This window comes from Oratosquilla oratoria, chromosome 23 (assembly GCF_046742065.1).
Source record: "Oratosquilla oratoria isolate Oo_2021 chromosome 23, ASM4674206v1, whole genome shotgun sequence".
Classification (NCBI taxonomy): Eukaryota; Metazoa; Arthropoda; class Malacostraca; order Stomatopoda; family Squillidae; genus Oratosquilla; species Oratosquilla oratoria.
Window position 1 is genome coordinate 6,974,841 of NC_134799.1, and position 24,718 is coordinate 6,999,558.

General features: G+C 40.4%; 1 protein-coding gene across 2 annotated transcripts in view; it reads left to right on the forward strand.

Moving 5' to 3' along the window:
- The window catches only part of Edem2 (ER degradation enhancer, mannosidase alpha-like 2), a 41,250-nt gene that overhangs the window by 6,686 nt on the left and 9,846 nt on the right, over positions 1-24,718 (forward strand). For both annotated transcript variants that reach the window (XM_076206624.1, XM_076206625.1), the window contains exons 4-15: positions 3,365-3,560; positions 4,100-4,210; positions 5,409-5,625; positions 6,080-6,195; positions 8,636-8,761; positions 10,039-10,143; positions 19,246-19,433; positions 19,890-20,049; positions 21,111-21,401; positions 22,330-22,530; positions 23,626-23,745; positions 24,387-24,609. In XM_076206624.1, coding sequence (XP_076062739.1) covers positions 3,365-3,560; positions 4,100-4,210; positions 5,409-5,625; positions 6,080-6,195; positions 8,636-8,761; positions 10,039-10,143; positions 19,246-19,433; positions 19,890-20,049; positions 21,111-21,401; positions 22,330-22,530; positions 23,626-23,745; positions 24,387-24,609 — 2,054 coding nt within the window. The remainder of the gene's footprint in view (positions 1-3,364; positions 3,561-4,099; positions 4,211-5,408; positions 5,626-6,079; positions 6,196-8,635; positions 8,762-10,038; positions 10,144-19,245; positions 19,434-19,889; positions 20,050-21,110; positions 21,402-22,329; positions 22,531-23,625; positions 23,746-24,386; positions 24,610-24,718) is intronic.

Below are 24,718 nucleotides of genomic sequence, written 5' to 3' on the forward strand. Positions count from 1 at the left end.
AGGTTTTGGATGATCTTTTTCGTTGTGATTTTGTCCGTGTAGTGGAATGCTACTCTTACATTCTTCAGTAGATAAAAGTCTCCCCAGTGATCTTTTTGGTGTGTGTTTCTGGTGACAGTTTTTCCATAACCATTATTCCTAATCAAATTGGATTTCTTTTTGTTTACTTTGTAAATTTTTCAAGTGTATAAAAGGAGAGAGGTCACTGTACTGAAGCATTTGGGGTAAACCAGTTCTGTCTGTCAGGCTCTGCTGTGGAGGCACTGTGTCCTGTTGTATTACCTCTAACCCAAGTAGCATGGTGGGAGACAGGGATGACCCTTCATCCACATAGAGCCAAGCTGGGAGGGAGATGGAATGGGTGTATGGGTGGGTGTGAGATGGATGTAGGGTGGGTGTATGCTTTATTTTTACTACACCCCCTTGTGAGGCCTTTTTGTGTATGTATGTATATGTTATTGTCATTATTATTACAGGGATACCTCAATTTGTGCAAGGGATACATTCCTGAAGGGATCGCGTAATGTTAAAATTGTATAAAATGAACATGTTTACTGAACTAAACTGTAGAGGACATAGCAAGTCTGGAGTATTGCATTCAGCTGACATTAAGTTGAAGGATGTGAGTTGTGGGATATCAAACAAACTTATAAAAAAGAAGTTAAGTTTTACAATTGCTTACTTGTGCATGTTTACATTAAGCTGTGCTGTTACATAGCTTCGTATTATCTCAGTCACTTGGTAGCTCTGACTCTGCCTCTGCCTCACGCTCAGTGGACCGTCCTGCCTCTGACTCCGCCTTTGTGTCACACTCACACAAGAATGTTGTTATAGATTGTTGTTTCTCTTTTTGTTGTTTTTTCTTTAGCAATACTTCATAGCAGGCCATTTTGCTCATCACTCCTCTAGTAACTGCAGTGCTTCTCTCCACATTTGGATAATTTTCTTCTATGATTTTCATTGCTTGTCTCAACAAGTCCATACATTGGGACAAGTTTGTGGCTGTCAGAGTTTGCTGAGGTTGTTCTAATGCTGCTGCTGCTGCCTTCTCCATGAGCTGCACTTGCTCTCTGTCTCTAATAACTCCTCATTAGGGAGTTCCTCCCGGTGAGACTGCAGCAACTCATTGATGTCACTGTCTTCCAACTCATTGAATCCTATCTGTTGTGCAAGGCAAAAACTCTGTGTTGGCACTGGCCAGATTATAAGCAATATCAAATCCCTTGAAATCATGAACGAAATAAGGGCACAACTTCCTCCACACTCCATTCAGACATGATCTAGGCACCTTCTCCCATGACTGCTTTATAAAGCACAGTGCATCCTTGACCATGAACTGTGATGTTTTGTTGTTCAGTCACCTTCACAACATCAGCCAGTGTCAATCGCAAATAATATGACTTGAACATCTTGTTAATGCCCTGATCACAAGGCTGAATCAGAGAGGTGGTATTTGGTGGCAAGAACACAATCTTGATATCGCTACTGATGTCTTCCAGGTGCTGGGGGTGGCTAGGAGTGTTGTCTATGATGAGCAAAATCTTGAAGGGGACCCTCTTGCTTGCAGTAGACCTCAAGTTCTTGGTGTAGCTTGTTCTTGAAATAGTCTTCCAGTATAGGCCAGTTTCATTGATGTTGAATACTTGCTTGGTAAAATGTTTGCCTTCTTCAGTAATCTTTTTTAGCACAGCAGGGTATTCCTCTGCAGCTCAAGAATTTGCTGACACTGCTTCCCCCACCATCTTCAGATTATGAGAGCTGTACCTTTTCCAGAAGTTGGCAAATCAGCCAGAACTGGTGCTGAAAGGCTTATCATCATCTGCATCCAAATTGTCATAGATTGATTTCACCTTGGCCTGAATTAAGTTGAAGTTTATGGGAACATGGGTCTTGTTTTGATGGTCTATCTATGTGGCTAACATTTTCTCCATACACTACATCTCCACAGGATGAGTATATGTAGATTTACAACTATTCAGTGGAGTTCCTGCTTTAACACTGGCACAAGTTTTATCAGCATTACTTCTTATGATCCTAATTGTGCTCTCTTTCAACTTCAATATGTTTACAATTACTGAAGTTTTCTGCCCCTTATCAATTCTCTCCAAGACTTATAGCTTTTGATCTAGGGTCAAGGTCTTCCTAGATCTCTTCGGTGTACTGCCACTTACTACAGAAGTCGAAGGGCACTTGGAAGCCGTGGTAAAAACTGGTAAGGCACTGAGAGAGGAGAGTGGTGAGAGATGTTAACACTAGCAGTGCGTAGGTAACAATGAGCTTGAAACGCTGCACGAAGGGACAGTATGTTGGTGGTACACATGGGGAACACTTGGGGACACCTGGTGGCCTTATCACAGAATTAAACCAGCCACACAACTTGATCATTTTTGACATTGTGTTATTCTAAATAATCTGTGTAATATGGAAAAATGACTAGGTTTTTTTTTTATCTCATGTTATTCCAAAATTGCATATTCTAAACATGCATAGATTGAGAAATTCCTGTATTATTGTTGTCAATTTTGTTTTATCTGAAATCTGCATGTGTGATTGCTCTGGTGTAGTTCATCATTGGCACCATGGGCAGCCCAACACCACCACCAAGGTTGTAATGGGATTTATTGGTTTTATATATATTCTATCTATATACAAAGGGCTTTTCCCCCATTACCAGGGAAGTAGCTAAGTCAAAAGGCATATAACCACTCCTATCCATTTCATTTCCACCCATTCCACTCCCATCCACCCTTTATCCCCCTTCTCATCTTAGCTCCTTGTGGATGACAGGTCATCTCTGTATCCCTCCCACTGCCCTAAGTCAAAAGTAATGTAGCAGGACACAGCACATCAACAGCAAGGCTGCTTCACTTAATCGGCAACCCTGGTCTCTTTCCCCTCATGCATAAAAAAAGAAAACGGGGAGAAATCCCATTGGGCTGCATCAAAGTATTGTTCACATATATCCACTCCTTAAATCCCACATCCCCCACCCCCTCCTTTTCTTGCAGCACAGTATCATCTATACACAGCCATTCTCCACTCACCCCTATTTCCTACCTTCTCTCTTCCTTGCTGAACAGACATTCCCCTCTTGCTTGACACCTTTTTCGTATTTATGTATATTGTGTAGAAATATATTAAAATATACTCTGTATATTTACCGTACAAATCTTTTGTTTTGGTAATATAGAAACAGATTCTTTTGTGATTATTTTGTGTTATACTTGATAAGTTTTACAAACATGATGTGCAATTCAAGTTTCTAGTGTGTGCATGGTAATTGTATGTCCGTTTTTGTCCCCTTCCCCCATTATCTTCCATCATATGTCATCATTCTAATGTCTCTTTCTTTTTGTATGGACAGTTTCACATTAACACTGGTGGACACATTGGATACGCTTGTGGTGCTCGGGGACATTGAAGAATTTGACCGAGCTGTACGACTTATTATTCGGCATGTCAGCTTTGACCATGACATCATTGTGTCGGTCTTTGAGACCAACATACGTATGGTTGGGGGGCTCATTTCTGCACACGTCCTTGCAGAACATTTAAATCAGGTAAGGATATTTGTTTATTCTTGTGGTGGTTGAAAAAAAAATCATAAAGGATCCTATTTTGTCATGCTATAGCCAAAGGAAGGGTGAGGTATGTATATAGGGTTGTTCAGGGGCCAACAACTGGTTTTACCTTGTCTGGGTTCTACAAAATGGAAGTCAGGGGATTATCTCGCTGCTACCCATCTTCAAGACCCATGCACCCTCCATGAGGTGGTGCAGCCCTGAGGGGCTGACACTGGCTCAGGACTGGGCCCAATATCTGTCTCTATCAACTTCATCTGTATTTCTTCTACTTTTTTATATAAGGAAAGTTGACAACTCTTTCTTGCTGTATAGTTTGTATATATTGTTGTTCATGATTTGTTATTCATGTATCCTTTTTGGTTACTTTATGTTCACTTCTATCCAAGTGAGGTGGTTGTAATTTTCTGTGACAGTTTGAATATGTTTGATCATGTATGTATTTTGTGATGTTATAACTTAGAATTAGACTGAAATCAGCCCTTGACATTATATACATTTTTTCTTATATTTTACAGTTGTACGGGAGCCTAAATTGGTATCGTGGGGAATTGCTAACAATGGCTGAGGATATTGCCTCCCGTCTTCTTCCTGCCTTCAATACCACAACAGGCATTCCACATGCAAGGGTAATTGAAAGTCTTAGTTTGGGAGGAAATTTTAATAAAGGGAAGAAAAAGTGATATTGTGAAAAGAAGTGAATGACTAATTCACTTCTTTCTTTGCTAATGCAGGGATTTCTCAATTTATCCAAGGGATACGTTCCTGAAGGGATTGCGTAATGTAAAAATTTGCATAAAGTGAACAGATAAATTTTACTATTGCTTACTTGATTTTTTTTATGATGTGCTATTCTAAATAATCCATGTAATATGAAAAAATGACTAGGTTTTTTTTCCTCGTGTGATTCTAAACACGCATAAATTGAGAAATCCTTGTATTTGTTACACAGCAATATGAATACAGCAAGACAGCATTTCTGACTAAACTTGATTTAGGAGTGAGTCTCTAGGCCTGTTATGGAAATCAGGTGGTGGCCTCACAGTGTCACACCTGTGTGTGGTGTGGGGGGCATTGTGTGGGAATTTGCATGTCCTGTGGGTACTTTGGGAAAGTGGAGGGGAGTGGGATGTGATTGGGGTGGAATAGGTGAGAGTGGTTTTTATGCATTTGTTTTTTGGCTACCTCCCTTATAAAGGGGGAAAAAAGTCTTTGGCATATGTATTTACTTTGGGAAAGCCTGCAGCTGCATTATAAAACACAAATATGTCATTAGCAATGGAAGGGTTAATTGAGTTAAGCTTACCATTTTACTCTGGTTTTTTTCTCAGTAGAAGTCATCTAGCATTAGCCAGAATGAGTGTGAGCATTGATAGTAGTGTTCATAATGTTTCTTAGTGTTCAGAGTGAGTGTTCATAGTGTTCCTTTTCTGCGTGAGGGGGCGGAGAGGGGGGGTTGCCGAATTTGTGAAGTGGCCTTGCTCTGGATGTGCTGTGTCTTGGGGCACTGTTTCTGACCCAGGGCAGTGGACGGGATGTGGGGATGACCCGTTGTCCAGGAGGTGCCGGGATGGGAGGGAGGGAGGAGGGGAATGGAATATATGGGAAGTGGAATGGGCGGGAGTGTTTTCTATGCCTTTTTCGTTTTGGCTACCTCCTGTGTAAGGGAGAAAAAGCCTTTGGCATATGTATATGTATATTCATAATGTGACCAGTGCCAGATTATTGACCATACTGTATTACATACTTTTTCTTATTCTTTTTAGTAGTTTTTATATTTCTATAAATAAATGGATTGTGCAATGCAGGTTTGACTTTACTCAACAGGTAAACCTCAAATATGGTATGAAGTCACCAAAGCTGCAGTCTTCGCGTGAAACGTGCACTGCCTGTGCAGGGACCATCATCCTTGAATTTGCTGCTCTGTCTCGCCTAACAGGCAATGCTGTATTCGAAGAAAAGGCTCGGCAAGCTTTAGACTACCTGTGGGGCCAGCGACACCGGGGAAGTGATTTAGTGGGAACGGTGCTCAATGTTCATTCAGGTACGATGTGAAGGATCTTGTAGCTGTTTGCATTTGGTGATTTGTTTTAGGAATTGTTTTATTTTAAATGTGCAATTTGACTTCAAAAGATTGGACAGTTATTAGGGTGGACCTATGAACACATACATACCAGAGATTCCCTTTATAAGGGTGGAGTGTCCGAGTCAAAGCGTACTTCCACCTCAGAATAGTGTTGTGTATCTCTCTAATAATGAAAGAAAAATTAGTGATGCACAATACTACTCTGTGTGTAGAGTTTGCTTATTACTCATATGCTGTTGTATGGTTTGTATCAAGGGAAGAAGTAATGTATATTTGATTTCTGTATGTAGAAGTAAAGTGTATTTGACATGAGTGCCAGATTGAAATCTGTGTGCTGGAAATAGTATATAATGCATTTGATGAGCAGCAAATGTAATATATTTGATACATGATTACTATGTGTTTCTCACAGGGGATTGGGTTAGAAGAGATTCTGGAGTTGGTGCTGGCATCGACTCCTATTACGAGTATTTACTGAAAGCTTACGTTTTACTTGGTGATGAAAGTTACCTTGAAAGGTTCAATAAGGTAAGAATGAAAAGGAATATGTTCTTATTCATGAATTTTTCTTTAGAATGGTGTTTGTGTGAGAGAATATTTGTTTAGATGTTTGGTGAAATTTCTTTTGTATTGTGTGGTGAAAGTACTTGGTCTATAAGATTTTATTTCTCTGCAATCATACACATATGTACATACACACATGTACCAGAAGGCCTTTTCTTCCTTGTAATGAGGATAGCCAAGTCAAAGCATACACCCATCCCACAGCCATACAGAAACCTAGTCATTGTCCCTCCCATCATAACCCCCTGGCAAATGAAAGGTCATCTCTATCCTTTATCCACTGCTTGGGTCAGAGGAAATGCAGCAGAACAAAACTCTGGTACAGGAGTACCCAACAGCTGAAGCTGGACCTCCAGAAGAACTGCTGTTATCTTCTGTCCCCCTTTCATTTTTGTCCTTTGATTCCTATACAAGTTTATTTGTTCAACTTCAGTCGCATCTTTCCTTATTTGACTACCTTGTTTTCTATGGCTTGAGAGTTTTATTTTAATTTTTATTGGTCATGAGCCATTTGTCTTGTACTAATCCAATCAAATCACTTCATCAGTCTGAGTTGTTTCCCATAATCATGACATTTTACATCTTGTGTTCTTGGCATATCCTCCTTGAAGTATTGTGGTTGTGTCAGCTACATCTCTAACAGGATTTATTTATTTATCTATTTTCAACAATTTTTATTCCTTCTTGCAGCTTAACATGTTCCTCCTCTCTCCTGCCCCATTAAGTTGACTTCACCTTTCTGTGTTGGCCAGATCACCAATGTTCCTAAACATCCACAATTCATCAATGTTTCACTGTTTTGATTTTATCCTATCACTGCTTACCTTTGTTTTATTGAGATAATCCTCTCATTCATCAGAGTATATTGATATAAATTTGTGGGAGGAGAGTTGATTTGTCAGTAATTTCAACACAGCTGCAAATCTACTTATGTTGTTAAGTCCTTGTAATCTCAGAAACCATTCTTCTTTTTATTTCAGTATTATTTTTATACAGATTATGAATGGAGAATGGTTGTATATGGATGATGTTGTGATGCATGAGGTGGAATGGGAGGGGGAATGGGGGTTGAGGTAGTATGTGTGAGCAAATTTGGACGCAGCCCGAAAGGATTTCTCCCTGTCTTCTCCTTTATGCATGGGGGGATGGAGAGGGGGGGTTGCCAATTTAATGAAGCGGCCTTGCTGTGGATGTGCTGTGTCTTGCAACACTGCTTCTGACCCAGGGCAGTGGACAAGGTGCAGGGATGACCCATCATCCAGGAGGTGCTAAGATGGGAGGGAGGGTGGAGGGGTGTGGAGTGTATTCAGAGATGGAATGGGTGGGAATGATTTTATGCTTTTTCCTTTTTGGTTACCTCCCTTGTAAGGGGGAAAAAGCCTTTGATATATGTATGTATGTATTTTTCCTAATGATATATTTTTTTAATTGATAGGAAAGTCCTCAAGATAAACCATTTGTAAAATGAATAAAAGCATTTTCTAATCCATACATATACCATACATATACCAAGGCTTTTTCCCCCTTACAAGGGAGGTACCCCCCCAAAAAAAAGGCATAAAATCATTCCCACCCATTCCATCCCTAAATACACTCCACTCCCCTCCACCCTACCTCTTATCTTAGCACCTCCTGGATGACGGGTCATCCCTGCACCTTGTCCACTGCCCTGGGTCAGAGGCAGTGTCACAAGGCACAGCAAGGCCACTTCATTAAATTGGTGACCCCCCCTCTCTGTCCCCCCATGCACAAAAGAAGACAGGGAGAAATCCCTTCGGGCTGCATCAAATTTTGCTCACACATACTACCTCACCCCCAATCCCCCCACCCATTCCACCTCATGCATCACAACATTATTCATATACAACCATTCTCCATTCACCCGTCTTCTGTCCGGACGGGAGAGGACAGAAGATAGTTTTCTAATTGTGCATTTCTTATGTTTAGAAAACAGCCAAAAAATGTCTCACTAATTTCCTTCCTAGACTTCTTTCCAAAGATGGACCCACCAATCTGTTTTATGCTTTAAGAATGACAGTTAAACTTTGTCACTCCCATCTGTGTAGACATTAATTAGGTTTCCCTCAAATGCAATATCAATATCTTATTTTTCTGATTGTCGACTCTCTCAGCTGTGTGTGTGTGTGTGTATGTATGATTTGCATTATGTTCTTATATATCATGTATGGTGATATAACTTTTTCTGTATGAGCTGATATTCAAGATTAAGACCATTTTGATAATTCATGGTGAAGACTGTGTGTGTGTGTATGTTTTGTATTATATTGTTATATATCATGTATGGTGATATAACTTTTTCTTTATATGAGCTGATATTTTAAGACTATTTTGATTATTCATGGTGAAGACTGTAAATTTTAATCTAATAATTAATATCTTGCAGCATTACCAGGCAGTTATGAAATATGTTAGTCAGGGGCCAATGCTACTGGATGTCCACATGCACAGGCCCCACACTACTGCACGCAATTTCATGGATGCCCTTCTTGCTTTCTGGCCGGGACTTCAGGTACTAAATGAGGAGTTATATTTATTTATTCATTCATTCATTTATTTATTTATTTATTCATTTATTTATATGGTTACTTGTATTTGTTATTTTTATTGTTTTTATGAGCAATCACAATATGGCATTTGTTTATTAGTATTTGGGGTTGTGTGTTGCAGTAACTGGAGTGGAGGTGAATAATAGAGTAGAGGAGGCTGTTAAGTGTTGAGAGGGGAAATGAAAAGTGTTTTGAGGACAAGGTAGCTGAGGATGAACACAAAGAGAAAATTGTGAGAGGGAATGAATGTGCTCATGGCATTGTATGGAGCAGATTTGGAATTTCAGGGAGGCAGAAAAGAACAACTAGAACATTACAAATGAAGAGAATGCTGACAGAAGACCTTTTGGCCCCTAACAAGGTCGGATGTTGGAAAAATAGTAATTATGATAAATAATAAACAAGCAGAATTTTTTTTTTTTTATGTGATATGTCTTGCCGCATTGCCTTCAACCCAAGTGTGGTGAAGGTGGGAACAACCTTTTATTCACATGGTGCTAAAATGGGAGGGGTGATGATAGGGTTTTGGATGAGTGTGGTTTGATTTTATGCATTGGCTTGGGCTTCCAATTTCAAGGGTGGGAGAAGATCTTTTCATTTATTTATTTAGATAAGAGGGAGGGTAGAGGGGAGTGGAGTGTATTTAGGGATGGAATGGGTGGGAATGGTTTTATGCCTTTTTCTTTTTGGCTACCTCCCTTGTAAGGGGGAAAAGGCCTTGGTATATGTATGTATTTATTTATTTATTTATTTTTTATTTTATTTATTTTTAGGGGACAAAGAGGGAGTGTTGCCGATTAAATGAAGTGACCTCGCTGCGGATGTGCTGTGTCTCTCTGCATTGCTTCTGATCCAGGGCAATGGGTGAGATGCAGGGATGACCTGTCATCCAGGAGGAGCCAAGAAAAGACAGAGGGAGGGGTGGTTAATGGGAATGGAGTATGTGGGGATTAAGTGGGTGGGCGGTGGGCAGGGTGCAGGGATGACCCGTCATCCAGGAGGTGCTCAGATGAGAGGGAGGGTGGGAGGGGTGTGGAGTGTATCTAGGGATGAAATGGGTGGGAGTGTTTTTATGCCTTTCCCTTTTTGGCTACCTCCCTTGGAAGGGGGAAAAAGCCTTGGTATATGTATGTATGTAAGTGGGTGGGAGTGGATTTATGCTTTTGACTTTGGTTACCTCCCTTGTAAGGGGGAAAAAGCCCTTGGTATATGTAAACATGTATTATTTTTTCCCCAACAGGTGCTGAAGGGGGACATTAAACCAGCCATTGAAACTCATGAGATGCTCTTCCAAGTCATCCAGAGGCACAATTTCCTTCCAGAAGCTTTTACCACAGACTTCCAGGTAAATAGTACTCTATAAAACATGCGTCTTATTTATGTTCATTGTTGGAGCTAAGCATGTTTCAGGGTTTAATGTGGACATAATTGATCATCTTATTGGCTCCAATTACAGATATAGAATTAAACTTTTTGTTGTATTACATTATTTGTTTATTGAAGCTGCTGCTAGGTAATTTTACTCAGCCAAAGGAAACCCTGATTACAATGAAAGGGTTGAAAATTTTCAGATTGATTATTTGTTATGTTTTAGAACTTGAGCCATTTATTTTAGCTGCTGCCAGGCAGCTGAGTGAAACCCCCCCCTTCTACAGTGAAAGCATTAGAACCTACCTTAGGTCTATCCGTTTGCTGTGTTTTGGGAAAATTAGGAGTACATAATATATATGTGTGTGTGCATATATATATACATATATGTATATATATATATATATATATATATACATACATACATACATACATATACCAAGGCTTTTTCCCCCTTTCAAGGGAGGTAGCCAAAAAGGGAAAGGCATAAAAACACTCCCACCCATATCATCCCTAAATACACTCCACACCCCTCCCACCCGCCCTCTCATCTGAGGGATATAATATATATATACATAATATATATATACATAATATATATATATATATATATATATATACACACACATATACACACATACATACACCAAAGGCTTTTTTCCCCTTACGAAGGTAGCCAAAAAACAAAATTCATAAAGATAAACACCATATGAGGACGGAGCCTTTATTTGTACGACGTTTCGCTTATTACAGCTTTTTCAAGTACAAGTTGAGATACAAATGCTTGAGATTAAATAAGGGGAAAGGAGGGAACGGGGAGAGAAAAAGGGGGGGGAAGGAGGAGGAGGAGGAGGAGGAGGAGGAGGAGGGTGGGGGGATGGACACTGGGAAAGGATGAGAATGCCGGCCCAAACGTCCGTGAGCGAAATGTCCACAAAGGGTGGTTTAAGTATTTAATATTTTGCTGGCCATGGGTATTAGGGGAATAATGTGAGGAGATATGTTAAACATGCCCCTGTTTTGTTCAATAGTGTTCGTTCCTTGAATGATTGCTGCTTCTAAACACTTCCTGCGGATTTTGTCTGGTTCCCGCATCAGCAGCTCTGCATTCTTCCAGTCCATAAGATGGTTTTCCTTGTTTCTATGTGTCACACATGCATTGGTGGTGACATCATGCCTGACGTCGTAACGGTGTTCACGTATTCGTGTATTCAGGTCACGTGACGTTTCTCCGATGTAAACTTTATCACATCCTGAACACGGAACACGATAAACACCGGCTATGGTGCTCGGTGTCTGATTGTTGTGTGTTTCCGTCTTCGTGATGTCTTTTATTGTTCTGCTTGTCTGACACACTATTTCCAAGTTGGTGGTTCTTAAAAGACGTGTCAGGTTGGTGGCAATGTCGCCGGTTGGCAACACGAGACGTCTAGTTGTGCTGTCCTGCTGCCTACGGCTTTCCCGAATCTTAGCGGCCTGCTGTTTGCAATTATCTAAAAGAAACTCTGGAAATTTTAGTGTTAAAAAGGTCTCTTTAATAAACCTGCACTCTTCTTCTAAGTATTTTGCACTACATATCCTAAATGCCCTAAGGAAAAAAACCTATTACTACTCCTCTCTTGGTCCTTATATCATGGTGGGAGTAGAAATGAATTAAATCATTTTTGTTGGTAGGCTTTCTATACACTTTGAATTCAAATTGGTTACCGTACTTAAAGATGTGTGTGTCCAGGAAAGGAAGAGAATCGTGGATTTCTTCCTCTAGGGAAAACTGAATGGTGGGCTCCACTTCGTTTAAGGCCGTCTGCAAGCGCTGAAGATTGAAACGCCTGGGTGTGATGAGTAAGATATCGTCCACATATCGCAGCCAGGTCACATGCTCGGGAACGATGTTGGCAAAGGGTCCTGTTTCTAGAAATTCCATGAATAAATTAGCCAGGACTGCACTTAATGGAGAGCCCATGGCCATGCCAAATTTCTGGTGGAAGAAACTGTCCTGGAATTTAAAATAATTAAATTCAACACAAAGTTTGATCAAATCGACAAAATGGTCTTGATAGTGCTGCCCCCAACCATTTTGTCGATTTGATCAAACTTTGTGTTGAATTTAATTATTTTAAATTCCAGAACAGTTTCTTCCACCAGAAATTTGGCATGGCCATGGGCTCTCCATTAAGTGCAGTCCTGGCTAATTTATTCATGGAATTTCTAGAAACAGGACCCTTTGCCAACATCGTTCCCGAGCATGTGACCTGGCTGCGATATGTGGACGATATCTTACTCATCACACCCAGGCGTTTCAATCTTCAGCGCTTGCAGACGGCCTTAAACGAAGTGGAGCCCACCATTCAGTTTTCCCTAGAGGAAGAAATCCACGATTCTCTTCCTTTCCTGGACACACACATCTTTAAGTACGGTAACCAATTTGAATTCAAAGTGTATAGAAAGCCTACCAACAAAAATGATTTAATTCATTTCTACTCCCACCATGATATAAGGACCAAGAGAGGAGTAGTAATAGGTTTTTTCCTTAGGGCATTTAGGATATGTAGTGCAAAATACTTAGAAGAAGAGTGCAGGTTTATTAAAGAGACCTTTTTAACACTAAAATTTCCAGAGTTTCTTTTAGATAATTGCAAACAGCAGGCCGCTAAGATTCGGGAAAGCCGTAGGCAGCAGGACAGCACAACTAGACGTCTCGTGTTGCCAACCGGCGACATTGCCACCAACCTGACACGTCTTTTAAGAACCACCAACTTGGAAATAGTGTGTCAGACAAGCAGAACAATAAAAGACATCACGAAGACGGAAACACACAACAATCAGACACCGAGCACCAAAGCCGGTGTTTATCGTGTTCCGTGTTCAGGATGTGATAAAGTTTACATCGGAGAAACGTCACGTGACCTGAATACACGAATACGTGAACACCGTTACGACGTCAGGCATGATGTCACCACCAATGCATGTGTGACACATAGAAACAAGGAAAACCATCTTATGGACTGGAAGAATGCAGAGCTGCTGATGCGGGAACCAGACAAAATCCGCAGGAAGTGTTTAGAAGCAGCAATCATTCAAGGAACGAACACTATTGAACAAAACAGGGGCATGTTTAACATATCTCCTCACATTATTCCCCTAATACCCATGGCCAGCAAAATATTAAATACTTAAACCACCCTTTGTGGACATTTCGCTCACGGACGTTTGGGCCGGCATTCTCATCCTTTCCCAGTGTCCATCCCCCCACCCTCCTCCTCCTCCTCCTCCTCCTCCTCCTCCTCCTTCCCCCCCCTTTTTCTCTCCCCGTTCCCTCCTTTCCCCTTATTTAATCTCAAGCATTTGTATCTCAACTTGTACTTGAAAAAGCTGTAATAAGCGAAACGTCGTACAAATAAAGGCTCCGTCCTCATATGGTGTTTATCTAGTCAATCTTGTCGGCAGACTGCCACTTTTAAGCAAAATTCATAAAACCACTCCACCCATTCCATCCCCCATCACACTCCACTCCCCTCCACCTTGTGCATATAGCAGGGTCAGAGAAGGGATTAAGGAAGTTAGTGATAGTAGCTTTCTTTTCACTTTCACCACTATTCTCTGCCTCACCTCCACATTTCTTGTTATATTCTATCTTCTAACACATATCATTCAGGCTGTACGTGTCTTCCTTAACCTCTTCACTCCGGGGCACATCGCACGTCTGGCAGCATTAGCTGCCCGACATGCGATGTTGCATCATAATCGCATTATAAAAAATAAAGTCCGTGCTCAATCGTTCGTTCTCTTTCACCCGTGTATTTTGATAACCATAGAAAACTGATGAAGCCAGTTTAGAGAGAATGAAAATTGCGTAGGTACGACTAAAATAAATATAATCAAGATGGCGACTTCGGCAACATCGAGTACCCACTTGCTCCTCATGCCGCCTATGTAGGCGTCACCATATGGAAGTGGTTAAATTTCAATTCATTGTTCCATACAGTGTGATGTGCTCAGTCATTCTTTCATACAGACTTCCTTTTTCTTTCATTCCCAAATACAGGTAGTTCTCGATATATGCGAATTCGCGTATATGCGATTCAAGAATTTGCACCACTTTTCGATATGTGCGGGGATATATTCGAAGATATGCGATTTGACCTAAAAAAAAAATAAATAAATAAAAATAGTCGCGGCCGATTATTTTTTTCAAAATACCTATTATATATTTGAAGTTGGTGCGCATAAAACCGTGTGGTAACACTGGCTGCATCAGCTAGGTAGAGCTGGCATCACTGCGGCGTTATCACAACAACAACACCGGCAGCTGTACAGACGGCATCGTCTTAGGCATCCTTCCTGTTTCATAGGCCAAACCATTGTCTTTCTGCAGGTAATTAAGCTTTTTTGATACACAACTTAATTATTTTTTTCACAAACAAATTAATTTTTGATACTTATTACTGCCCCAATTAATTTCGTCAATTTTCACTCTCTGCAAGAATTATCATTTATTCTCCGCACTGGATAAACTCTAAGCAGTAAGCCTGCCTGTGTATCTCCAGAGCACATCAACAGTCAGTTTAAAGGTCAGATATCAACAGATATACCATTCGCTAAAAATCATCGTATTGCTCGAAAAAGTACTTTTTAAAAGCATACAAATAAAGTTTTTACCTATTACAGAAGAATTTATTCAGAAAATTCACTTTTAATTGCGCCTCGCATACCACTTTTCCGAAGTCTAGATATTCAGAATAACAATATTGTTTGTTTGGCAACTGTGACGTCACGAACGCGGAATTCCCCGAACCTTTCCCGAAGAGCACGGGCGGAATGTTTCGAATAGCAGACGACGCAATGAAATGAAAAAAAAACTGTTTTTTGCCAAATTTGATAAAATGTAGATGGTGGAATTATATAGAATACTGTCAGTATGTTTTTTTATGTACATTAAACTGTAAATACAAAAAGTTATGGAAGTCTTGATATCTGACCTTTATAGGTCAGTTATGGAAGTCTTGATATCTGACCTTTATAGGTCAGATATCAAGACTTCCATAACTTTTTGTATTTACAGTTTAATGTACATAAAAAAACATACTGACAGTATTCTATATAATTCCACCATCTACATCTTATCAAATTTGGCAAAAAACAGTTTTTTTTTTCATTTCATTGCGTCGTCTGCTATTCGAAACATTCCGCCCGTGCGCTTCGGGAAAGGTTCGGGGAATTCCGCGTTCGTGACGTCACAGTTGCCAAAGAAACAATATTGTTATTCTGAATATCTAGACTTCGGAAAAGTGGTATGCGAGGCACAATTAAAAGTGAATTTTCTGAATAAATTCTTCTGTAATAGGTAAAAACTTTATTTGTATGCTTTTAAAAAGTACTTTTTCGATGATTTTTAGTGAATGGTATATCTGTTGATATCTGACCTTTAAGCGTAGCAAGCAGTCTGAAATGTGAATTGTAAACAGACTGATTTTTCAAACAGCTGAAGAAAATACGCTTGGCGAAATAAGTGATGTTTACGGTAGCGTCTTTTTCCGAGGTTAATACTTACATGTCAGAGAGTGTTAATGTTGCCCTTTGCCAAAATAAAATATGTAAAAAAAAAAAAAAATCAATCCGAGTTGAGAACGTATCCCCCCTTTTCCCATAGGTTCAATAGTTCGATATATGCGGAACGGAACCCCCGCATATAACGAGAACTACCTGTACCTATTTCTCATTATTTTTTTTTCACTCTCCCAGACTATTTGCTTCCTTCTATAAATCACCACACCCATGCTTCCATACAATCCCAAATACTGAACTCATTCATCAACTACTTCAGTCTCTCTTCAGAATCAGCCACAAGCACAATGTCATCTACAAACAGTTAAACCATCCAATGTCCCAGATGTCTCCTGCAGGAGAACCACATCTCCCAGGTAACTGGCAACAGACAACAGATTGACCAATAAGTAACTTGAGGATAGTGTGGGGATGAACTATTTGGTGTTCTGTGTGGTGTTGGGATCTAGGGAGATTTGCTTATGTGGTCAGGCCAGTTTTATGTTTGTATTGGGGTGAAGGGGGCTTTGGGGAAGAGGGGAATGTCTGTTGAGGAAGGACGGGAGAGGACAGAAGACAGGGATGAATGGAGAATGGTTGTATATGGATGATGTCGTGATGCGTGAGGTGGAATGGGTGGGGGGATAGGGGGTAGTATGTGTGAGCAAAATTTGACGCAGCCCGAAGGGATTTCTCCCTGTCTTCTCCTTTCATGCATGGGGGGACGGAGAGGGGGGGTCGCCGTTTTAATGAAGCGGCCTTGCTGTGGATGTGCTGTGTCTTGCGACACTGCTTCTGACCCAGGGCAGTGGACAAGGTGCAGGGATGATCCGTCATCTAGGAGGTGCTAAGATGGGAGGGAGGGTGGAGGGGTGTGGAGTGTATTCAGGGATGGAATGGGTGGGAATGATTGCCTTTTCCTTTTTGGCTACCTCCCTTGTAAGGGGGAAAAAGCCTTTGATATATGTATGTATGTATTGTTTTAAACCTGGATGGTGGCCTGAGCAGTTTTATTAGTGTGGTTCTTGCTTTTCATAGGAAGGATTTCTTTGTGCTGATGTTTAGGGGAATTTAGTGGCATAGGGAGTTTGGTTGTTGGTGCTTTGAGTGCTTGTTTTAAGGGCTGTGTGTGTGTGCATGCGTGCGTGCGTGTGTGTGTCTGTGTATTTACCTAGTTGTATTTTGCGGGAAGGGGGGCTATGCTCGTGGTGTCCCGCCATTGTATCTCGCAGTGTCTAGCTTGCTTTTAAACTCATGAATGGTTTTTGCGCATACTATTTCATTATCCAGTTTGTTCCAAGTGTCCAAAACTCTTATGTGGAAAACTGTTTTTCTTCACTTCTCTTCTATAGCTATGTTTTTTTATTTTCTTTCCATGTCCTCTTGTTTCTCTTGTCCCAGTTAAGTAAGTCCTCTCTATCAAGTATCTCTGTGCCTTTCATGATTCTGTAGATGGTCAATAGGTCACCTCTCTCTCTTCTTTGCTCCAGTGTCGGTAACTCCAGTTTAGCCAATCTCTCTTCGTATGATAGGTTTGCAAGTGCAGGTGCCATTTTTGTAGCTGCTCTTTGGATTCTTTCTATTTTCTTTATATTCTTTTTGGTACTGGGTGACCACAATGTCGCCGCATACTCTAGTCTAGGCCTTATCAATGTAACCAATATTTTTTTTATCATGTCTTCGTCCAAGTATGCAAATGCCACTTTTATTGATCTTGGCAAGTTGTAAGTCTCCCCGACAATTTTGTTAATCTGTTTATCATAGGACAAGTCGTTCGTGATAATTACTCCCAAATCTTTTTCTGATCCTACTTTCTTTACTTCCTTGGTTCCAATTGTATATTTTCCTGATATTCTGTTTTGTGTGTGTGTGTGTGTGTGTGTTTATCTAGTTGTATTTACCTAGTTGTATTATACGGGAAGGGGAGCTATGCTCGTAGTGACCCGTCTTTGTATCTCGTAACATCTAGTTTGTTCTTAAATTCTTGTATGGTGTTTGCACACACTATTGTTTTGTCCAATTTGTTCCAGACATCCACCACTGGTGTTTTTTTTTTATATCTCTTTTATAAGTATCACTTCTGACCCAGGGCAGTGGACAAGGTGCAGGGAGGACCCGTCATTCAGGAGGTGCTAAGATGGGAGGGAGTGTGGAGTGTATTCAGGGGTGGAATGGGTGGGAGTGATTTTGTGCCTTTTTCTTTTTGGCTACCCCCCTTGTAAGGGGGAAAAAGCCTTGGTATATGTATGTATGTATTGTTTAGTCAGTTGTGTTATATGGATGATTGGAACAAAGGGTTACTGCAAAGAACTGTGTGGCTATTAATTTCATGTGTTTTATGGGGGAGGATATTGGTTTCTTTGTATATATGGTCTGTTGAGGTGGTGTCAGTGTATCCCTTCCATGCATCACAGCATCATCCATACACAACCATTCTCCACTCAGTCCTATCTTATGTCTTCTCCCTTCCTTCCTCAACAGACATCTCCCCTTTCCCAAGACTCTATCCTTCTTTTGAGCACAACTTCATAATCCATTAAAGCTTTCTGTTCTAGTTCATCAACCACATTGGACCATGTCTACTTATGTATATTTTTCTTCTTAAACACTGCATTCACAATCATCATTTCCTATTCAGTAGACATATCGAATATCTTTCCAGTATTTTTCCTTCTTGACACACGACACCTCTCTACTACTGTATACATCGGATCATTTCCTATGCTAGCATTTATATCCCAACACCACCACATTCACATTTCACCCAAAACTTTCTGCACACTTGTTGACACCATTCCAATATACTCCTCTCTTTCTTCCTTGCCTTTCTCACAACCATTTATGTACATTCAGGTCTTCAGACTGTCTTTTGCCTTGACTTGTATGAGAACAATACAGTAGTTCCTAGTCCTCTCACACTATCCCATGTAGTTGTCTTCTATGACATGCATGGGAACACAGAGGCAGTATTCTTTTCCACCCTTTCTGCCATGGGGGATAGGAAAAGGAAGAGGGAGACTTAGAAGTGGTGAAGTATGGGTTCAACGATGCACCAGAAAGGAAGCGACAACTCACCATTACTTCATTAGTCCTTAGAGGTGTCCCCCCCCCCCCACAAAAAAAGATAAAATAAAATAAAATAAAATAAATGAATAAATAAATAAAATAAAATTAGAAATAAATAGATAAATAAATCCTAAAGTATTGACTGGATATAACTGCAGGCAATACCCCACTACAGGAAATTGACCAAATTGATTGACTGAAAATCGGACATACACACCATATGGGGTACTGGACTTTAGTGACATTGCTACAGACTGTTATTCCTCTATGATTGGAGACTAGTTTCCACACAGAAAAGAATACTGATAACTTAGATTTTAGCTAACCTCCATTTTGCTACTCTTCTTGTGACTCGTCCTTTTTGGTGCAGTGTTGTACCCAAGAATAAGCACTAAGTGTTACTAACAAAATAATGAAAAATGTAAACAGTATACACAGTAACCTATATCTTTTCCCTGTATCTCTTCAGGTACACTGGGGCCAGCATCCATTGCGACCAGAGTTTGTAGAATCTACTTACCTGTTGCATCAGGCCACCAATGACCCTTATTATCTCCGTGTAGGGGAACAGGTGTTACGTTCTCTGCAGAAGCATGCATGGGTGCCATGCGGTTATGCAGCAGTGAAAGATGTTCGAACTGGAGGTCATGAGGACAGGTGAGTGACGAATTCAGATATTTGTACGAATTGAAGGACGGAGAGGGGAGGGGTCGCCGATTTAATGAAGCTGCCTTGCTGTGTATGTGCTGTGTCTTGTGACACTGCCTCTGACCCAAGGCAGTGGACAAGATGCAGGGATGACCCATCATTCTGGAGGTGCCAAGATAAGAGGGAGGGGAGTGGAGTGATAGGAATGGAATGGGTGGAAGTGGTTTTTTGGCTACCTCCCTTATAAGGGGGAAAAAAGCCTTTGGTCTATATATATATGTATGTATGAAATGAAGTTAGTTCTATTAGAAGTATGTATCCACAGGAACTCGGATATTCTTCAACAAAGTGAGGACAGATGTAATGGTGGTCAGATACATGTGAATGCAGTAGTTTTTGAGGGATTGGTTTGATGAATTAGAGAGACATGTTTTCTAATAATAATAATAAAAAAATCTTCAACAGGATGGATTCTTTTGTCTTGACTGAGACCTTCAAGTACCTGTACCTGCTATTTTCGGATCCCAGCGACCTGATCATTGACATGGATGAATTTGTCTTCACAACAGAAGCCCATCTTCTTCCATTGTCTCTTGCAAGACTCTCCAATCTGACTGCAGTCCCAGTAGGTTTCCATCAGTAGTTAATTTGTAGTAACAGTGTGAAAGTTCCATGATGTGGAAGAATGATGGAATGGGTAAACTAGACCATAAGCGAGTAATTATATTCTTTGATAAGACCAAACATGTTAGATGATATGGTTATTTCTGTCAAGTCTGATGTCTCTGTTCACACTATTCTTCAGTAGTAACTATATTGATGTATTGATAAGGATATACTAGTATTATTTTGATTATAAGTTAATAAACATAATTTCGGATATTTTTGCATGTATAAGAATTCTCAGAAAAGTAACCTTATTTCATCTATATTCTTCTTTTCCTGGATACACGAGTTTACAATCATTTGATAAAGGGCACACAGCCCCCATCACCTGGGGTTAGGACACCATTCATCATTAAAACATTACCAATACAGAATAGGCCTGGTCACAGATTCAAGCTGCCCCAGATACCATCACACAGAGGGCACAGAACACCTTATGCTACAATGCTCCACACTAACAGTTCCTAGACAGCAACACAATATATCTTCCTAGGGTGACTTGTGGACCTGCTAACAGGCAGTTTCTGGTTACCTGAAGGCCACAGGTCTTCGTCAAGAGACACCAGAGGTAACAGATTGATTGATTGATTGATTGATTAATTGATTGATTGATTGGGGCACATCACCTCCACAGCATGGCCTAACAGCTGTAGCTTGTTTACCCCTTTTTCTTCATTATATGGGGACCCACTCTCTTCATAAATTCAAAGGGTCTGATCTATGGAGTAGACGGGACCATCTCTTCAGGCCACATTATTCTTTCATCCATTCACAAATCTCTCTCCATTCTGTCTTATGTTTAGCACCCTCTACTTTGCTCAACACCACTTTTGTAAACGACAGTTTTGTGATACTATTTTAGTTCCAAATAACTGAAATTATGGGTTCCACTCAATGACAGTTTTGTGATACTAACTGAAATTATGGGTTCCTTTCACTTACCTTATAGTCAAACTTTGTACTAAATGTGTTGTACGTTCACTATAAACATATTTATAATTACCTGATTTTCTCGAGCAGCTCCGAGAAGGTCAGGAGGAAGCGTCAGACCAAGATGTCGAGTATTCCCGGTCGTGCCCCAATGCCCACTTTCTCTTCCCTGGTCACCATGAATTTGCTGCGACCATCCGCCAACCTCTCAAGAATTTTGTCAACAATGTTTGCCCATCAAGAAAGACCCTGAAACGCAAGCTCCGTGCATCAGAGTTCCAAGCAGGCAATTCAGGTCATATGGGACTGTTACGTGATATGGGTATTGCTATTATGGCCCTACCAGATGGCAGGGTACAGCTTCTACACACCTCTTCAAATGTGAGAATTAAGAATCCTCAGTTTAAGACATACAAATCATTCTTTACATGGTTTAATGGCTGCAATCAAACTTAGAAATGTATGTTAGTTGTAGAACTGAAGTAGCTTTTGTATATGTATAATAAGACCCTTTCCCCCTTAAAAAGAGGCCTAATCAAGGGGTACACCCACCCTTTACTTATCCCACACCCATCCCATGGATAGAGTAGACTAGAGAGTACCAAGATGGTTTGGGCTTATGAAAGGAATGAGTGAGGAAATGCTATGAAAAAGTCTGGATGGAGTGAACTTGAGAGGAAGACTAAAAATGAGGAGAAATGATGGAGATATAGGTGGCATTGATACAAGAGGAACATCTGTGAAGCAAGGAAGAGGGAGAGCAAAATATAGGAGTGAAAAATGAGTTTGAATAGCTGAAGAAATGACATGGCTCGAAATGATGTTCTTACCTGCTTTGTCAGTAGTTTGAGTGGATGATGGCAGTGGGGAGGCAGGATTGCCATAATTAATGAAGTAATGGCAATAAACCAGCTCTGGCTATTGGGCCCTGTATTTACCTAGTTGTATTATACAGGAAGGGGAGCTATGCTTGTAGTGACCCGTCTTTGTATCTCTCAGCATCTATCTAATTTGTTCTTAAATTCTTGTATGGGGGAGCTGTGTCTCTGCATTGCACTTTACCAGAGTGGTTATGCAGGGGACATGAATGATTGTTCATCCATGAAGTGCCAAGATGGGAGGGAGAGTGAATAGGTATTGGATGGGTATGTGTTTAGATATGACCCCTTAGTATGCATGTGCATACTTATTGTACTCGGTATTCAACAGCATTTAATAGGTAATACTATTTATTAATTCTAAGAATTGGTTGCTAGTAGTAACCCCATCTGGTGCTGTTACTTTGCAAAATTCACTTTCTTTTTCACAGGCCAAGTCATCAGAGGATGCTGAGGAAGGACTAATGTTTATGCAGGAGATGATAGAGTTGAGCAAGATGCAGCAGGAACAACCAGACAATCCACCACGTATGGTCTCATTTGTTCGTTGGGGTCCAGATGGCAGAGCTTCTACCACCACCATCCGTGCAGGCCCTGCACAATTTGGTCTTGACTTAAAAGATAATATTGAGGTGAGGACATTGTTGATAGAGGAATCTCTCATATGGGTGTTTGATGATAATTTGCCATTTTTTGAATAGATATTATTTTGTATTTAGTGATAGATTGTAAAGAAAAGAAAAATTCTACAGCAATAAGGATCACAAAGGTGTGTATCAGAGGAAAATGCACCAGTTTGGTAGTGAATAAATGAATCAATTGATTATTGCCTCAAGTCTTGCTAAGTGGAAAAACCACAGCCTCACAGTGGCTGGCAATGGTCCCTGTAGGAAGAAATGTTGGACCTGTTGTTTGTGTTGTATTTGTGTGGGACCATTTCTATGTCACTGGCTGAAAATGGTAGAGGAAGGAAAGCAGTCACTGGTCAACAGCTCTCCATGTGTGAAAAAGTGTAATAAATGTAGTTATTGATAGAGAGCGATCTTAGGCCCAGTTTGGAGACTTATCTGTCAGCCCTGCAAGTCTGCACCACTTATGGAGGTGAGAGGGTCAATGGGGTGTGAAATTGGGCAGATTTGCTGTCCATCTTACTGGACCACCACATGGATGTACCTTTCATTGGACCTTATTGTATAAATGATTTCATAGAATAATCCTGTCTAGCTCACCACCTCTCCCTCCCTCTTTTCACCTCCTTCCAGAACATTTTAGGTTCTTTTTAAAGTTATCTGTTTAGCACCAACTCCACCTTACATCAAATCTCCTCTGGCTTCCCTTACTTTGTGTTCTTCCACTATCTTTATAGCTCTTATATGACTTCCCATTTTTTCTTTGCATTAATTCTTTGTATACTTACCTCTTCATCTTTGTTTGCAGTCTTTATTTCTGTTCGCTCCCATCCCACATTTTGGCACTTCTTTCAAGAAGAAAATGGAATATGGTGCAGAAATTTGGAGATGGTACTTGGGTAGGAAAAAATATAGATTGCAGGAGAAATGTGTGTTAGTTGATTTTTTGTTCTCTTGCTCTTCTAAAAGTATACTGTAGGGTCAAGTAGTATGTATTCATCTATATGCTGTTTTTTTTTATTTCTGTGGATATGTTGTGTGGGACTTTTTTTTGCAATTAAAAAATACTAATACTTGTTTCTTTTTCATTTTATGTAGGTTAAAGGTGTTGCTGTTATTGCTACACCTATCAAAGCTTGTGAGGACCTGACAAATGGTGGAGGGATGATGGGTAAAGTGGTCATCATGGAGAGGGGTGACTGCATGTTCATTGACAAGGTTAGTGCACACACGTACAAAGGACTTTGGCCGAGTCAAATCCATCTTTTTCCCCTGACAAAAATGTGAGAAAAATACAAAAACAGGAGATCCAAGAGCTCCTATATTTTGTCCTTTCACAACACAGGTTTGCTTGATATTCTTGTTCCTTATCATAGGGTGCAAGAGAAAAATGAAGTGGAGTCAGACAAAATAACCCGTCAGGCTGCATCCTTCCTTCATCCATTTACGACTCTCAGTTCATGCCTATCTTTCGCACTTTCTGCCTTGCTTAACAGACATTCCTCCTGCATCTAGTGCCCCCTTTTACCTCCATCCACCCACTTCATTCATATTCTGCATTCAGGTCACCACCCTGCATTAAAATCATACCAGTACTGAATTGGCCTTACAACAGACTCCAGTTGCTTCAGATGCAATTACCACACAAAAGACAGAGCACTTCATTCTACACTGCACTACTATTATCCTATCCAGACAGCATCACAAAATCTCCTCTCTTTGTGATTTGTGGGCTGGTCTCCTGCAAAAAGAGATAGTGGGCAATGGATTATTATTTTTTGTTAATTTTGGGAGGGGGGTAGCATCTCAGTACTTATACTTTCATAAGGTAGATGTAACTAATGTTTGTTCTCTTTTAGGCACGACGAATTGAGGCTTTAGGTGCTGTTGGTGGTATAGTACTAGACAACAATGAAGGAACCTCTGCTGCTTCCTCCCCAATGTTTGCGATGTCTGGAGATGGTGCAGATGATGTTAACATTCCACTGGTCTTCCTCTTCTCGGCGGATGCCCAGATCCTTCTTCAGGCCCTTGGGGAGGGGGAGAATCTTGAAGTGGTGCTTGCCGATTATAGAGAACTAGGTAAGGGCCCAGACATTCCAACCAAGCTCATGTATGCATCTGTCATCGTTTCAGTTATCTTTAACATAATATTAAAAGAAAATACATTAATTATGTTTTATGTTATTGT